The sequence below is a fragment of the Pinus tabuliformis genome, chromosome 3_2 (assembly GCF_031772625.1).
Source record: "Pinus tabuliformis cultivar Carrire ecotype Pingquan chromosome 3_2, CPIR1, whole genome shotgun sequence".
NCBI classification, from domain to species: domain Eukaryota; kingdom Viridiplantae; phylum Streptophyta; class Pinopsida; order Pinales; family Pinaceae; genus Pinus; species Pinus tabuliformis.
In genome coordinates, this window is record NC_142302.1 from 43,655,603 (window position 1) to 43,674,590 (window position 18,988).

Below are 18,988 nucleotides of genomic sequence, written 5' to 3' on the forward strand. Positions count from 1 at the left end.
TCTAATTCAACCCTAACATAATCCTAGCATGCCCTAATCTATACGCTGTTCAGGAAGGGTTTGAGACAGCCCTTAGATGCAGCAAAAGGGATACCCTAACAGTAGTAAGGAGGCTCCCATTCGCTGCCCTAACTTGCCCTCATACGTTGTCTAAAGGATGCCTAGCCGCAGTCCAAGCAGGGAGATCTAAGGCCTATACTCGCTACCCTAATACGCAGTCCTATTCTGCCCTAGCCGCGGGTCTTCATGCCTTAGTCGCACGTCTTGTCACCATAGATAGAGACACTTTCTCTATCCTTAAAGAGGGCTCCTCAACGCAGCAAGGAGGCTTCCATACACTGTTAAAGGAAGCCTCAAATGAGCCCTAGCTGTTGTCTTCTATACCACAAATATGCTGTCATGAGGAGACTTTAATCCATTGTCATAATATCCACTGCAATGAGATATATACGTTGGCCTAATGATAGGAACTAACACTGTCCTTAACACTATGGTCGCAGTCTAGAAGGATGCATATGCTACCTTTTATATGCTACTTGTATTCTGCCCTAAGTCACTGCAATGGAAATCTAGCAGCCATGTCTAAAGACTGTTGTTCAGCCTGGATTGTGTATGGTAACAACTGTCCCTATATTGAGGGAGAAGTTGTATGTTTGAACTTGAACTATAGCCTAACTGCTCTACTAGGCTACAAGCCATAGCAAGCAACTAAGGCTGGTATATGCAGCAGGGTAAAATGGTACAACAATGTGACAACAATGGGACATGGTGCAGCATATTGTACAACAAGGGACAACAAGCATGCAAGGGACAGCAAGCAAGCAAGGTACAACAAGCATGCAAGGGACAACAAACATGCAAGGGACAGCAAGCAAGCAAGGTACAACAAGCATGCAAGAGACAGCGAGCAAGCAAGGGATAGTAAGCAAGCAAGGTGCAGCAAGCACATAGGACAATATGGCAACATGGTGCAACAATGGCACATGATGCAGTACAGTGATGGGTACAATCATGATTGATGAAGCATGATGAGATGCAGCATAGTGATGATGGGTGCAACATGGTGCAGCATGATGACGAGATGCAATACAATGATAGGTGAAGGAGTCACCTTGGAGAATCAGTTGAAGCAACATGTCTTCAACTGAGTTAAGCTATCTCATGCATCATCTTCTTAGATATGATCTATGCTCTTATTTAAGATAAGTCAAAGAGTTGACTCTTGTTGTAAATGTACTATCTCTCTCTCTCTCTCTCTCTCTCTCTCTCTCTCTCTCTCTGTTGAATTATTGAAGAACATAAAAGAAGAATTGATCAAGGGTTTCCCAACATTGGGATTTGTCCCTGGCTAGCGCCACATCTTGTGTCCTCTTGTCTTGGCTTGTCTTCTGCGATTTATGTTTATGTTCTAAATGCAGTTTACTTTAATGTTGATGAGATTGCCAATCTGGAAAAGATATTGAGCTAACTGTGAAAATTGAAATAAATTGCTCTAAGCATAGAATATACCTAAAATTAACACTTTATAATATTGTTGTCCAATAAAATTCCCTTTTTTAATAACTCACTTTTTTCTTAAAGAACTTAAAACTTCACTAACATAGCCATATATATGTGCCTTCTAAGATTAATTCAACTCTCAAAATTAATCGTTTTACTTTGTTATGAAAAGTGGCGTCAATGTTTTGAAATGGTGGCAACGTATCTTCTCACGTGCCGATTATGTTGAAAGTGAACCACGAGTTGAGCGGATTGGTCAGATCTTCAACAACAAACAGGCTATTCCAACATTGATACATAAAGGATTGTAGGCAGAGTATGTATATTATGTATATGATTATATTAATAACATGAAATGCTACCCGTAATTGGGCAGCAATAGGCAGAGTAGAAATTGAGGAAGAGATGGCCACGTCACGAGTTTTTGTTGAGGTGACAAAATTAATGGCGTTGAATTGTACGCAGCTCGAGCAGGGCGGTGGCAGCCGAGGTGATGGTTGGTTTGTTGATTCGAGAATGTTTGTTGGCGGCTTGTGGGCATCGATCGGGATTGCAAACCAGTGGAACAGAATCAGGGCAGGCTTGTAGTATTCAGCAGTGATGGTTGTCGGTCGGGTGGCGACAACAACAACAACTAGGGTTGTGGGTATGGTGGTGTTGCAAAACGATCACTGTCTGGCCGTGGGGGTTTGGCGGCCACAGTGGTGGCGGACAATCGACGAACAACAGGCTTTCGATGGTGGTCATGGACAAGGCCGACAAACTTATGTTTTTATTTTAATTTTATTTTTTTGTTTCATATTTATTTTTTTAATTTTTATACTCTTTTTTTCTATTTTTATTTTTTATATATATATATATATATATATATATATATATATATAAACTTCTAATTTTAATTTATTTTTTTTTTTTATTTTTTTCACTTTTTTATTCTTTTTTTTAATGGCCAAAGGCCTAACAACAAGCTGGAGAAACTCCCAAAACTGATAGCGAAACACTTTCAATGACAACGAAGCTGATGAATCCGCTGATCAAAGACCTAAATCGGAGAACATGGCTCTATGCATCAGTTAAGCAGCTATAGGATCGAACAACTCTGATACCAATGTAACGAACAAAGTTCGTATACTCAGAGGAATGCTTTGATACCAAATGGAACAAACAAAGTTCGTTCTTCACGTTAAATACTCCAAAAGACTTGCAATATGTAGATCTCCATTTAGGATACAAGAATATATATTAAAATGTATGAATAAGAATGATGATACAAATGAGAGTGAGGGGTCTGCTTATATACTAGGTAGGTCATGTCCCATTTAGACATGCCTCTTCAACCCAATTACTAATTAACTAATCATTATTACAATTATAATCATTATTTATATTTAATATATTTTATTCATAACATATTATTGCAATATTTTTTGAGAAAGAGCCCTTTTATTTTTTATAAGAAGGCCTCTACCATTGTAACCTCATAAATAAAAGACATCTTTTCTCGAGGGAGCTTGAGACCTCCACCCCATGGTATCCCTGCCTCCTTTTTGAGGAGTTAATTGTGCATGTGTGATTGATCTCCTTGCGTTTTGCACTCATCACATCTAACTATTGCATCAATCACTAACTATCTAATTCTTGCTAACTTAAGATCTAGGCCCTAACCTCTGCATTTTAAATCATCAATTTCTAACTTGCATTGCTACTTTGATCTAGGTGTCACTGGATATATCTTGTCTCACTTTTAATTGCATTACTATATCTAACTAATTGTTTCATTTTATCTCTGTGAGCAATCTCATTTGCCATCTTGGTATTGTTTTTGTTGAAAATACCTTTGTTTCTCTCAACTATCTAAATAAGTAAATAATAATCTTAAACACTATTTTTAAAGGCATTCTGAGTATTGTTTCTAACATTTGATTTGTCATTGTCAACTTTTCATTAAGGAAATTCCCAAGTGCTTCATTTCTCTTTTGAAAGCTTATAATCTTGTGCTCATAAGTGTGTTTAAATCATAAGTAAATTGCCTATTTATTTTTTTTCAGAAGCATCTTAGTGAAATTGTATTTCATTGAAGCCATCATAACTTGTTGACATTTCCATTTCCATTTTAGATCTAATTTTTACCTCCAAGCCTAAGCTTGGTTGATAGAGAGATGGGAAAACCCTTTCATCTTTGCTTGAGAGGTCTAGTCTTACTAGTATTTAAAACATTGAGCTTGCAGTCGTCAGAGCCACAATCCCAACAACACTGGAGACACCAAATACGTTAGATTTCAAGGAGAGGAATCGTTAATCACACCTTTGTGTGCTTCACCTTGACTTCTCTCTACCACTTACTGTAGAGCTTAGGCTCAATATAGATAGAGATCAAGGGATTCATTTAGATTAGGCATTTTAATTAAAATCAACCAAGATTTTGCATTTCACATTAACTTGGATCTTGCATTTTTCTTGTTTGATCATTGGTGATTGGAATTGTGGGCTAAATTTATAATTTGCATGTTCATTGTACATGGAAATATCATGTTTTCTTGCGATTTCCTTTCTTTAAGGTTCATTGCTCATATATCTTTATCTTGATCTTCAAATTTTTGTGCTAACTCTTCTTGCAACATTATTGTTATTGCAACTTTGAGCATTTATTTCTTGCAAGTTTCTGAATTTCCATTGAGCATTGTAAAGGCACTGGTCTGTTACATTTATATTTTGTATCCTCCTTATTGATCCCAATTGCATTTATCTTAATAAACATTGCTCATAAACTTTCACACATGCTTTAATTAATAATCAAGTTACACTAATAATAATTTCCTTGCCCTTAATCTCCTAGACTTGTTATTCCAACAAGTTTTCCTTCATTATCATTCTTAGGGGCCTAGACTTGTTATTCCAACAAGTTTTCCTTCATTATCATTCTTAGGAGCTACCCCCCTTGACATAGCTAGGAGAGAGTCTAAACGGAGTGAATAGGGATTTAGAGTGACAGCCCCTGTTCTAAGTGTTGCGCCTTAAGTGTACACTTCAGGCGACATGTCAATTAATCTAATTGAGGTGTTTCTATGGCATTTCTTGCAAAACGTTTTTTGGGTGTTGGAGGTCTCATGTTCCTTAGCCTCTTAGACACCATACAGACTAGAACACCTATTCACCCCTACCAAAAACTAACACCATCTGACGTACAATTTCTCAATTTCAATTTATGTTGGTTTTGATCTTTTCAAAGATATATCAAACTTTCTATACATGTGAAATAATTTGAAAACTTTGTGGATGTAACAATACAACCATAAGAGATGAATAAAGATTGCTATATTTGCAACCGATGAAAGTCATAATGCAATCAAATCAATATGCAGTCATAAGGACTTTTCAGCATGGAACAAAGTTATATGAAATACTTCTCTGAGGTTTAGATTTAGTTGATGCTCAAGACCAATTATAAACATATATGCATAATTAGAAGAAAGGTACCAACATACCTCCATAATATGATCACTTGGAAAAACCCAGTGAGCCTGAAAACAAGGAGATAAACTGGTTAGAAGAATAGAATAAATTCAAAATATTGAGATGTACTTCCATTCCTGGTTGTAAAATACGGCCAGTCATACTTATCCATAGTTAGCTGAGTTCAACATTCTAGAAAAATTAGAAATGATCCTCAGTAATGTCCCAGTGTAGACATGTTAGTCCTGTTATAGTAAAGAAAATCTCACGGCACCTGTGTTGACCCAGTGTCATGGTTTTCAACAAAAGTTACAGCCCTTGATGGCCACCAGCCAAGCACTCCAGAGGGTTTTCCTTTGCAATCACGTAAACGCCACCACTCTCCTCTGACTGCTTCCTATATTGAACTCATGCATTACAACCATAGTTTCAGAAACCCAAAAGAAATTATTATATGAACATAGTTGAAAAGCAACAAGGATATGAAGCAAATCCTAGTATTTTTATTAACAAGTCAAACTATTTGAATGTACAAACCTGAAGAATGCCTTTTGTTGTAAAATCAAATGCCGCAGACACACCACCAGTACCGTTAATCCAGTCTATTATTTTCTGTCTATGGCTATCTGCCAAAATTAGGAAAAAGAAACAACACTTAAAAATGCAATTTCTGCACTTGATTTTGGTTGTTTTCTAAAGCTAGAAGGAAAAATAAATTACCCTTTCACCTACAAAACAACCATAGTTAACAGGTTTGAGAAATTTGGTAGGTTCAAGATGGAGGAAGGTCTGGAAAAGTTTGGAAGGTTTGATAAATGGTTCAGAATATCAAACATCTAAAATTATACTTAAAATTAAAAATATTGCTTGTAAACTCAAACAATCATAGAAAAAAACATGAAACTAAGTTGCCTCTTGGGGGTAACAGAATCAAGAGATAGGATAATAATGAAAATGACCCAATGTTTTCAGATTATAAAGTGAATGAATATGCCATGCAAGGCTCGCAAGGACCTAAAGTAGTTTCTTTTCTGCTCTTAAGTCATTTTCCTCTTGCATATTTAAGGAAAGGTTTGGATATTAGGAGACTGGTTTGGCTGGTTTGAAAGGTTCAAGCCTTCAAGTTCCTGTTGAACCTGACAACTATGGAAATAAGCGGAATTCTAGTGATGGTAAAGCCTATCAAGATTGTAAAGGTTAATAAAATCTATAATTACAATAAAAAATAAATAGTAAGGTTTCGATTATAATAAAGAAAAATTGGAACATAATATGTGTGTTCACCAGCTGCCCTGGATCTCACCAGCTCAAAACCAAAATATTGGCAGTTCATTCAGACATACGCAGGAGTGCTGAATTCATTCAGCTGCTATGGTGTTTATGTCAGCAGAATAGGGTAATGGAAGGCTACATTGAAGTTTTGAACCAACCACATGTCACAAGAAAGAATTCAAAGCACCAAGACACAGCAGGATTGGATGGATCACACCTTATGGAAGAGACAGATATGATATTGCATGTTATCGTAGATTGTATAAAACAACAATTCTTTAAAAACTCTCAAGAAAAGATTTATTCCTAACTGTAAGCTCAGTGGCACACTTCAATGAAACACACAAAAGAGGAATACTAGAATAGAAGCAAGGCGTTTTATGCTAAAATGTTATGTAAACTGACAGAATCACTATGAAACAATAGCTAACCCACTGTCAGGTGTTTCCAGTAAAAAATGTGCAAACAAAATCATACAGCTTTCCAACAGAAAAGAAATAGATACCTATGGATACCAAGCTAAGATCTTGAAATATAGAACAGAAAATGTACAGGAACCTATCCCTAAGATGTTTAACTGAATGTGAAAATATGATTTTCCAAGGAATGGAACAAAATTCAGATAATCCAAACATCAAATATAAAAAAACGATGAAGTGATTGTATTGCAATGATCGCAAACACTGGTCTTATCAAACCCATCGCTAAGGGGACCAAACAAGATCTGGTTGGAGGATGGCATCCAATTACTCTTTGTTATGTCACTTACAAGAGTCTTGCCAGAGCCCTTACTGGTAGGATAAAGCTTTTGGTTGCCTTGATTGTCCACAAGGACCAAACTGGTTTTATTAAGGGCAGATTTATTCTTGATAATCTTTTAACTGCTTTGGGGAACTTAAAGGGGCATAGGAGTCTCAACAGAAAGTCTTTTTTCTTTCTAAAATGGACTTTGATAAAGACCTATGACCAAACTAAATGGGACTTTGTTAGGAACATGTTGGACAGGTCGAGGTTTGGCTCTTTCTTTTATCAGTCAGTGGCATCACTTTTTGCATGGGCTTCAACAACAGTTAGTGTGAATGGTGTTTTGTTTGACTCTATTCAGCTGAAGCATTCCATTCGGCAAGGTTACCCTCTTGCCCCCTATCTTTATGTGATTGCAGCAAAGGCCCTCAGTTACATGCTTCAGGATGCTAAAATTGTGAAAATTCTATTACTGCAGCAACCAACTTATTTTACCTACTTATTTTCCAATAAGTTATTTACGAAATCCCTTCAGTAAATATTAAAATAAATTCTACTGCAGATACCACACCAGAATACAAAAACAAATACATGCACAAGTATCAAACACATCAACACAGATATTTTTGGACAATTGTCCTCGGAAAAACCCAATGTGGGAAAACCAGTGCAGCAGAGGAGGATTTTATTAATCAGCTTTTGTTGAGTACAACTAGGGTGCCAAACTGGCTCACCCAATAGAGATAAATCCTTTGGTGCCTCCCCTAGGCTTAGCATCTGTCCAGCTAGCCTCTGCATAGCTCCTAGATCCTTTGCATCAACCTCTGCCACTCTATGTCAGCACCTGGCCTCTCTGCGTCAGGCCCTCCAGTGACTGCGCAGTCCAGATGCCTCTACGTGGCTCCCTCTGGCTCTACGTCTGCCTCTCTGAACTCTGTTTTGGTCCTCTAGCACTGTCCTTGCCTCTCTATTATGTACCCGCTACCTCTTGCTGCAATCCAGTGTTCTAGTTCGAATTTCTCAGCAGGCCCCGCTCTAGAAATCGAACTCACTGGTCTCCCTCAGTATATCTCCAACCGACCCTCAAGCCTTCTCTTATACTTTTCCTGTTGATGAATCAACGGTCGAGATTAAATCCCTAATCAACGGCTAAGATTAAAATAGACTTGATTTCCGTCTCTTAGAAGCTTCTCATCCTTATCTTTATTAATACCCATTAATATTTGTATTTTCTTAAGTTTAGACTTAGGAACTCACTAAAAATATTAATTATTTTAATAACTCTTCATCCGGATGGAATTTTCCAAAACGATTTCTGGGTCTTGGAGATCTCATGTGCTTTAGCCACTCCACCAATTTTCATGGCTAGAGCACATCCGATGCTACCCCAAATCAACGCTCTCTCTTAGCGAGGAATGTGCTCTAGTAATACTCCACATCTGAGCATCACCCTGATCATCCGATACCGGTACCTGTGCTGATGTTTGGCCTTCCTGCCCGACATCCTCTGCACTGTTGCATCCTGTACTGTTGCCCATGGCTCTACCACTACCACTACTACATCTGTACTGCAGCTCCCTCTGCATCCGTGTTGTTGTTGGTCCTTCCTCCTAACACTGCATTTGCATTGCAACATCATACCCATTTCTGCTACTGAAATGGATTCTTTATCATCCCCATCTTCTCCCTAAAATAAGCAAACTTTGTTCTTCCAAGGGCCTTGGTAAGGATGGCTTCCACCTGTTCTCCTGTAGGAGTGTAGCTCAATTGTACAACTCCTCGTTGGACACAGTCTCTGACAAAGTGACACCGAATATCAATGTGTTTTGACTGATCATGAAATAATGGATTCTCAGAGAGCTTGATGCAATTCTGATTATCACACATGATCCCGGTCGCTTCAATCTTTCTTCTGAATAGGTTCACAAGCAGTTTTCTAAGCCATATGGCTTCGCATGAAGCTGTGTTAGTGGCCTTATATTCTGCTTCAACTGAGCTCAGAGCTACGGATTTTTGTTTCCTACTACCTAGGAGGTCATTCCTGATCTAATGTTGAAACAGTTCCCAGAGGTACTTCTCCGATCCACTGAACTTCCACCCCAATCTGCATCAGTGAATCCACTTAGTCTAATATCCTTGCTCCTGGTGTACAAGATTACATAATCCATTGTTCCCTGTATATTCTGAGAACATATTTGGCTATTGCCCAGTGCATCCTCTTCGATTCCACCATGAACTGACTGAGGGTGTTCACAACGTAACAAATGTCTAGCTTGGTATTCACCAGATACATCAGGGACCCTATGAGCTGCCTGTATAAGGTGGGATCAACATCCTTTTCTTCTGATGCATCAATTTTCTTCCAGTTGGTGATCATTGGAGTAGCCATAGGCCTACAATCCTGCATCCTGAATCTCTTCAAAATTTCTGTAGCATATCTCCGTTGTCAAGAAAGATCTCCCCCTTCTGCTGCCAAACTTCCAACCCCAGGAAATAATGCATCTGTCCCAAATCCTTCATGTCGAATTCTGTGACTAGATTCTTCTTGTCCTTGATGAGCCTGGATGATCCTATCAGGAAGAGATCATCCACATATAATACTAGGATTAGAGGCTCATTCTCTACAACCAGATAATATAGATTTGGATCTATGTCACTCTTGACGAACCCCATCTTCTGCAAGTAGACATCAATTCGACCATACCAGGCTCTAGGTGCCTGTTTGAGCCCATGCAAGGCTTTCTTCAATCTGCATACATGAGACTTCTTCTCATGTGTCTCAAAGCCTTCTGGCTGTTCAATGTATACTTCCTCTTCTATTACCTCGTTCAAGAATGTCGTTTTGACATCCATCTGATGAATCTCCCATCCCATCTATGCTGTAAGAGATATCACGGTTCTAATAGATGTATACCTGGCTACTAGGGCGAAGGTCTCTTCGTAGTCAATTCCTTCCTTCAGAGCATACCCCTTAGCCACAAACCTAGCTTTGTATTTTTCCACACTGCTGCCTGCAGCGTATTTAATCTTGTAGATCCATCTCGAACCTACCATCGATCTGTCTTAAGGCCTAAGCACTACTTCCCAAACATCGTTCACCATTATAGAGTTGTATTCGTCTACCATTGCATCCATCCAAACATGATGTTGAGCGGCCTCTTGAAAACTGGTAGGCTCCCCATCTTGAGCTACTAATCCCTGATATCTATTTGGCTGTTTTCGCTCCCTTTTATTGTTTCTCGGTGCACCGATGAAATCTTCTGCATCCCGCAAAATCTATCGAAGTTCCTAGCTTGTTCTTCCTCAAGTAGCAGGTGCATCTGTTAGCTCCTCCTCTTCATGTGATTCTTCCTGTTCTGAGGAAGCATTCTTGGCTTCCGCTAGTTGAAGTGGTTTGACCAACAACTCATCTTTTGACTACTCTTCGGAAGGCATGTCTTGAGATTTTCTGAAGGCTCTATCTTCCATGAACTTCACATCTCGCCGAACTATTACCTTCCTGCTCCCTAGAAGATAGATTCTATATGCCTTAGCGTTCTCGCTATATACCACTAGATATTCTTTCTCTACAGTTTGATCTAACTTCGTCCTTTTCTCCTCGGGTATACGACAATATGCTAAACTCCCAAATATCCTAAAATAGTTGAGTTCAGGTGTCTTCCCGGTGAAGACTTTCTCTGGGGCAATCTTGTCCAATGCCCTATGAGAAGTTCTATTCTGGACATAGATTGTCGTGTTGCATGCTTCCTCCCACAAGAATTTTGGCATATCCTGATCATACATCATGGCCCTAGCTGCTTCCACGATAGTCTTGTTCTTCCTTTCCACTACTCCATTCTGCTCTGAATTGCAAGGAGCTGTCCACTTTCTTTTGATGTCTTCCCTAGTGCAAAAATTAGTGAAGTCCTTATCGACATATTTTTCACCATTGTTTGAGTGCAAAACTTTTATTTTCTTCCTTGTCAGATTCTCCACCAAAGCCTTGAACTCTTTGAATCGACAGATAACCTCATCCTTGGTTTTCAAAAACTAAATCCAAGTTTTCCTGGAGTGGTCATCAATGAAGGTGATGAAGCATTCGGCACCACTAAGAGCTTTAGTGGACATTGGTCTGCAGATATCTGAGTGTATCAATCCTAGCACACTCTTGGCCATGTTTTTACTTCTAGTGTTAAAATTGGCAACCAGGGAAAAACTTCATGTGGGTCATTTTATTCATGGCTAATAATATTTTTATTAGATTCCTCTCGTCGAGAGGTGTAGGATTGATATAAAGATCATCCAATTCCGATAAGTATTCATGGAGATATGAATTTATTTTGATTATGGAATTATTATCAAGCCGACCTACAACTCATGTAGGCTCAGAAGCCCAATAGTCGCATCTATTCACCCACCAACGTTGTGTATAAATATAAGAGGACTTTTCCTCATTTAGACTCACTCATCTCATCTCACATCTCTCTCTCTCTATGCGCAGATATGAGTCTTTTCTCTACTGCGCTGAAATGGATCTCTCTCTCTCACACATGTGAAGCCGGAAACTGCTGAAACTGAAGCTGCAATTGCAGAAGTAAAGATTGACTTGCGTGGCCTAGAAGATCTCCTCTTTGGAACTGCGTTGTAGGTTCATCTGAATCTGCTTTGAAAGCCGCAACTTTTGGTGGTGGAATGAAGTCAATCCGATGAACGGTTTGCAAGATATCGACTGCCCTAGTTTGAAGCCGGAAACTGCTGAAACTGAAGCTGCAACTGCAGAAGTAAAGATTGACTTGCGTGGCCTAGAAGATCTCTTTGGAACTGTGTTGTAGGTTCATCTGAATCTCCTTTGAAAGCCACAACTTTTGGTGGTGGAATGAAGTCAATCCGACGAACGGTTTGCAAGATATCGACTGCCCTAGTTTGAAGCCGAAACTGCTGAAACTGAAGCTGCAACTGCAGAAGTAAAGATTGACTTGCGTGGCCTAGAAGATCTCCTCATCTGAACTGCGCTGTAGGTTCATCTGAACCTCCTCTGGAAGCCGAAACTTTTGGTGGTGGAATGAAGTCAATCCGACTGTCGGTTTGTGAGATATGGTCTGCCCTAGTTTGATAATGAAGTCGCTAATGCTAATGCTACTAATCTAGGGTTTGCTACTGCTGATATGAATCAGATTTATTGTACTATTTCTCTCTGCTGAATTATTGAAGATAAAAGAAGATTTGATCAAAGGGTTTCCCCACACAATGTGGGGTTTGTCCCTGGCTAGCCACCACATCTTGTGTCTCTTGTCTTGGCTTGTTTTCTGTCGATCGTTTAATGTTCTATCTGCACTTTACTTTATGTACGTGTGATTGCTAATCTTTGGAATATAATAAGGAAAAGAAGTAAACTGTTATAAGCATAGAACATACCATAACTTAACATCTAGAAAAAGCTGCTTTGGCATATTTGCCCAGAGCACATACTCTGCATACATCATCTCGTTCTGTACTAAGATTTGGAACTCCTATTACAGTTTTCCTAAGAATTCTCAGAGCCCCATGGTGCAAATGTCCCATTCTTTTGTGCCATAGTTCATTCAAATTTGTCTCCATTACTGCCTATCAGTGCCATTGGTGATTCTCGCTGTAACCTGTACAACCTGTTACTTCTGATTCCGATATGCACTTTCCTTTTCCAACTCGGGTGTTTGACGTATATTTTTTCCTTAACGAAGAAAACGTCATAGCCCTTGCCTTGAAGTTATGATATGAAAAGTAAGTGCATCCCCAGTCCTGGCACATGCAGCACATTGGTAGCACGGAACTGCTCTCTCATTTCTGTTTGAAAAACTATGGTACCCTTCCCTATTGGAGTGCACTTTGCCTTATTCCCCATGGTGATCTGAAAATTCATCCTTTCTTTCTGATAGTCTGAGAAACATTCCCAGATTCCTATCATATGCCAGGAGGCTCCACTGTCTATATACCATACCTATGATGATACAGATCTTGTCACACAAGCAACTTCTTCTTCCAATCTGGAAGCTAGCATAGAGAAATCGAAATTATTATCTCTTGTGCAATTTTATGAAAATCTGCATAAGTCTCCTGACGTAGATGCCTCTACATCATGATCTCGACGCATAATTGATTTTCCCTTCCTGTCTCTGATTCCTTGCTCTGATACCATTTGAAAATTCTATTACTGCAGCAACTGATTTATTTTACCTACTTATTTTCCAATAAGTTATTTAGAAAATCCCTTCAGTAAATATTAAAATAAATTCTATTGTAGATATCACACCAGAATACAGAAACAAATACATGCACAAGTATCAAACACATCAACACAAATATTTTTGGACAATTGTCCCCGAAAAATCCTAATGCGGGAAAACCGGTGTAGCAGAGGAGGATTTTATTAATTAGTTTTTCTTGAGTACAACTAGGGTGCCAAACTGGCTCACCCAACAAAGATAAATCCTCCGGCGCCTCCCCTAGGCTCAATGTTTGTCCAGCTAGCCTTTGCATAGCTCCTAGACCCTCTGCATCAGCCTCTGCCACTCTGCGTCAGCACTTGGCCTCTCTGCGTCACCCACGCAGGCCCTTCAGTGACTGCGCAATCCAACTGCCTCTGCATGGCTCCCTCTAGCTCTGCCTTTGCCTCTCTGAACTCTGCATTGGTCCTTCCGCACTGTCCCTGCCTCTTTGTTACGTACCCACTACCTCTTGCTGCAATCCAGTCTTCTAGTTCGAATTTCTGAGAAAGCCTCGCTCCATAAATCAAACTGACTGGTCTCCCTCAGTGTATCTCCAACCGACCCTCAAGCCTTTTCTTATACTTTTCCTATTGATGAATCAACGGCCGAGATTAAGTCCCTAATCAATAGCTAAGATTAAAATAGACTTGATCTCCGTCTCTTAGAAGCTTCTCATCCTTATCTTTATTAATACCCATTAATATTTTTATTTTCCTAAGTTTAGACTTAAGAACTCATTAAAAATATTAATTATTTTAATAACTCTTCATCTGGATGGAATTTTCCAAAACGATTTCTGGGTCTTGGAGATCTCATGTGCTTTAGCCTCTCCACCAATTTTCATGGCTAGAGCACATTCGATGCTACCCCAAATCAACAAAAATGTGAGGGAAAATCAGAGGTATTTCATTACCTATTGATTAATCAGCGTCTTAATGTTCACTTTGCATAGGACTTGGCACTAACCCATAAATTGACTAAAGATCTTTTGAAGCATACTATCTTATTCTCAGACACTTTTGCAAAAGCAGTTGGAGTGGTTGTCAATGAAGAGAAAAGTGAGGATTTCCTTGTTGGTCAAGATGGCCATCCTCTTTGGCTAAATCATAAGTGAGTTTATTAAGCCAATGGAGATCATTCGGTAATTGGAGATCTGCTTTGTGGTGCGGTTCTCTCTCGCTGATTGATGGGCGGTGGATCACGACCAATTTTGAGAAGAAACTTCAAGCTTGGAGTCACCTTGATCTTCCTCTCACTGGAAAAGTTACAATTGTTGAGAGGATCTTAGTAGTTGGACCCTAGGCACATATATTATTCATCTCGTATGTTCCTTTCCATAGACTGAAATTCTCGATCAACACCAAAATTTTTGAACTTTTGGTTTCAATCCCCTTTTATACATCACTTTGGTCCCTAGTGCCTAGACTATCCTCAAAAATGATGAAAGCATACCCATTTTTCCAATAGTTTAGATGCTCTAGCTTAAATGACTAAACTACGCTCAAACATTTTATTGTGTCTTGACGCCCAACCTTTCAAATTCCAACCATCTCGATTGCCAACTATCCCCACATTCTGAATCCCGAATCTTGATTATTCATCCATCCCAACTCATCATCATCTTGACGCCCTAACTTCCAATAGTCTGGTTTCCTAAGTTGCATGAACCACCATAACGTCTAGAAGTTTCCGAAATAGGTACGACCCAAAATGTGATCCCCAAGAAATGGAAACATTGGTCGAAATGTCATATTATATATATATATATATATATAATTTTTTTATAAATGAGATAAAAAGTTAATAACACATTATCTTGCAAGAAAAGAAAGAATGAGATGTTGATTTTGGGTTGGGTAGCATCAGATGTGCTCTAGCTTCGAAATTTTGTGGAGGGGCTAGAATACATGAGATCTCCAAAACCTAGAAATCGTTTGGAGAATTCCACCTAGATGAGGAGTTATTAAAATAATTAATATTTTTAATGGGTTCCTAAGTCTAAACTTAGGAAAATAAAAATATTAATGTGTATTAATAAGAATATGGGTGAGAAGGTTATAAGTGACGAGGATCAAGCCTGTTTCAATCTTAGCCGTTGATTAGAGATTAGATCACGGCCGTTGATTCATCAACAAGAAAAGTATAAGAGGAGGCTTGACGGTCAGTTGGAGATACACCAAGAGATCAAAGAGTTAGATTTTTCTAGGGCGTGCTTTGTTGAGAAAGTCGAGCTAAGTGATCTAAGTTGTAGTGAGAGGGGCAGTTCGGCAAAGGGACTTGAGTCCAAGGCCGAGGAAAGATAGCAGAGAGGCAGAGCAGCAACAGGAGAGACAGCGCAGCTACAGAGAGGGTGACGCAGAAGCTAGAGGGGTTGACGCAGTCCCTTAGAGGCATCGTTGGGGTTTTCTATGGGGCAGAGGGAGCAACAATTCAACAAATTGACTTCTAAGCAAGGGAGGCTCACCAAGAGGGTGACGCAGCTCCTAGTAGAGGTGACACAGTTCCAACGCAGAGCTTGTAGCAGCAATTGCTGCCCAGCACTGGGAACAACAATTGTCATCTGTAGGGTTTGATCATCCAGGTGTTGGATTTGTCAAAATATTGTCTCCGAATAGAGGTACTTCTGCGAGGTTTATTCTCTATTGGTGAGTCAGATTTGGCACCCTAGTTGTATTCAGAAATTTTCTTAATAATACAAACCCTCTATATGCTGCACTGGTTTTCCCAAATTGGGTTTTTCCGAGGACGATTGTCCAAAAATAACAGTGTCCCTTGTGTGATTGTCTCAGTTTATTTCAGTTCATGATCTGTATATATGTGTAGGCTGCAATAGTGTTTTCATTGTTGTTTAAGTAATTAAATAATTTGTTGAATGTAAAGAACAAGTAAGAGATGACAAACCAATGATTGCAGTAGGATTTCTGATGTGTAGATTCAGAAATTCTCACATGAGACACATAAATGATGTTTTAGAAGGAAAACCATGTCTATATTAACTCCAATAGATGATTACATGATGCAAAAATCCAAAATTAACCTTTGTAGATGAGGCTTTACATCAAAGGCTCCAAAATAAGCCTTTATACTTGAGGTTATTTGTTCTAAAACTGAAATAAAACATGAGCTAAAGACAATATTGGCTACATTAACATATCATTAATCATAAAAATCCTCATCCTCATCAATGAAAATAGAACAGGATGCTTGTTCAACATAAGAAGAAACTCTATTATGTAATGTTCCTAAGTAGGAATGTAAGTGATATTAAGCAAATAAACTATGCAGCAGCATATAAAAATAAACACACATCAAACATCCATGAAAACGTTGCCAATAAGGAACTACTGAGCCATTTTATTAAAAATATGCAAGCTAGATACAATATGAAATGGAATGGTGCACCTCTGCTTGTCCCAATGAACAAGTAAGGCCAACCCCAGGTGGGAAAATAGTTGAGATGAAGGCTGCCCAACTGTTGCACCATTCTGCACTGCGTTGTCCCAGTAAACCACTGTCTTTCTGAACTTCGACTAGCTAGAAAGTGCTCAAAAACTGCCCAGAAAATTGTGTGTTTTTAACCCCAGACTCCTTAGAAAAAACCCAAAAAAACCCAAAAGGGAATTTAGCTGGTTTTGAATTTGGATTTTCGACCCCCTTGGAGCCTCTCCCTAGCTTTGACTGCCAATTTCGACTTGTAGGAAATAGCGTGCAAATCCCTCTACAAACTCCTCCAAAATGCTGGTTTTACCTGTGCTATCCAACTCCTAGCTCCCCAAATGGCTCTTGGCCAAGATCAACTGCTCCCCAAGTCCCCACGAATTGCTGCAAGATGGCCTCTATGCAGTCCCTCTGTCCAGAAATTCCACTGTCTGATGTGTTGGTCTAGCTGGCTGCAAACTCCAGCGAAATTTCCTTTACTATGTTGCCTCCTCAGTTCCCTAATCTCCCAGCAAGCAATGAATCCCCTTGCTAACCTCCAACTCCTCCTGCATGTTTTCTGGCTGCCCAGGAATACACAGTTCCCTCTCTGCGTTGATGGCTGAAGTGTATTGTTGTCCCTGACTCCTTGAAACTCCTATAGAACAGCCTCCCTAGGGCGGGCACGGATGGTCCCCCAAAGTAGAGGTTGAATCTCTCGCATGAGAGATTCGTGGCTAAACAACCCATAGACTTGCTAAGCAACAAAGCGTACAAGTGAGTGTTTGTTTGCAAATGTAGAAGATGGTCGAAAATGAGAGTTGATCCTTCTTTTATTACCTTGGGCCTCCTTAGCCTCACGTGGGCCCCTCCATCCAACCATTCGATTTCCCTCCAAGCACATTGAATGGCCAAGTTTGAATTCCCCATCTAGGTGGCCCCCACATTCCACTAACTGCTAAATAAAGTCGAAATTGTCCCATAGTTCCTAAGTCTAAGTGTGGGGTCCTCGTCCTAAGTCAAAATTTTGCCAAAACTGTGTCGCTGCATCCTGTGACTAATTTTTTTGAGAAGGGAGATGATAGTCCTCCCCTCCCAAATGTTGCTTGCCCTCAAGCAACCTCAAAGCTGGGTGCTCCAATACGTGCTCAACTTCCCAGGTGGCATCCTCATTTGGCAAGTTCTTCCAGTGTACCAAGAACTCCCTAATGGTCTTGCTCCTCAGTCTCCTTTCCTTGCTCTCCAAAATGGCTTCTAGTTCTAACACCAAGTGGTCGTCATCATCCAATGGGAATAGATCAGCTGCTGCCGTCACCTGTTGCCCCAACACCTTCTTCAAGGATGAGACATGAAACACATTGTGGATTCTACTCCTTGGAGGCAGCTCCAGCTCATAAGCCACCTACCAACTCGCCTAGTCACCCGGTAGGGCCCATAGAAGCATCGCTGTAGCTTCTCGGCCCCCTTCTGTTTTAGCGTAGATTGTCTGTAAGGCTGCAGCCGGAGGTATACTAAGTCCCCTTCCTCAAAGTGCCTCTCTGTCCTGTGTCAGTCTACATAAAGTTTTTGTTGATTTTGGGTTGTCACCAAATTATCCTTGAGAGCCTTGAGGATATCTTGGTAATCTTGGACCCAGTCTTTGGCCTTTGGGGCCTAGCTGTCTCCAAAACAATATCAGCAAAAATCAGTGCATCATATCCATAAAGGGCATGAAAAGGAGTCATACCAATAGACATGTGGTGCGTAGTGTTGTAGCAGTATCACCCAGATGCAACCACCAAATCCATGTCCTCTGCTGACCTGTCACATGGTTCCTCAGGTACCCCTCCAACCACTGCTTAACCCTCTCCATTTGGCCATCAGTCTGAGGGTGATAACTAGTGCTAGGAGTGAACTCCGTCCCAACCAACCTGAAGAGTTCTTGCCAAAAGCCACCCATGAATCTGCTCTCTGTCGCTCACTATGTTCTTGGGGAGCCCATGCAGCCTGAAAACCTCCTGGAAGAACAGCTTGGCAACTTGTGCAACCGTGTAACTAGTGGGGATGACAAAGAAGTGGGCAAATTTGGTCAACCTGTCGACCACTACGTATATGGAATCCTTCCCCTGTACTGTGGGGAGCCCAATGATGGAATCCATTGAAATACTTTCCCATTTCCTCTCCGAAATGGGAAGTGGTTGTAGTTGTCATGCAGGGTGGGTCAGCTCCCCTTTGTTCCGCTGACAAGCCTCACACTCCCGTACGTGCTGCAACACGTCCTCCTTGAGGCCCTTCCATGTGAATCTCTCCCAAATAGCCATATAAGTCTTCTGGAACCCCTAGTCTTCGGACAATGGTGAATCATGAGCTGCCTGAAGTATCCTCTCGCTCAACTGCGA

The 18,988-nt window shown here is 40.1% G+C and overlaps 1 protein-coding gene across 4 annotated transcripts in view; it reads right to left on the reverse strand.

The window, feature by feature from the left end:
- Window positions 1-18,988, reverse strand: part of LOC149179728 (putative alpha-amylase 2) — a 368,705-nt gene that overhangs the window by 124,750 nt on the left and 224,967 nt on the right. For all 4 annotated transcript variants that reach the window (XM_089415779.1, XM_089415777.1, XM_089415778.1 and 1 more), the window contains 3 exons: window positions 5,491-5,579; window positions 5,228-5,350; window positions 4,986-5,021 (listed from right to left, as the gene is read on the reverse strand). In XM_089415779.1, the coding sequence (XP_089271905.1) occupies window positions 4,986-5,021; window positions 5,228-5,350; window positions 5,491-5,579 (248 nt within the window). The remainder of the gene's footprint in view (window positions 1-4,985; window positions 5,022-5,227; window positions 5,351-5,490; window positions 5,580-18,988) is intronic.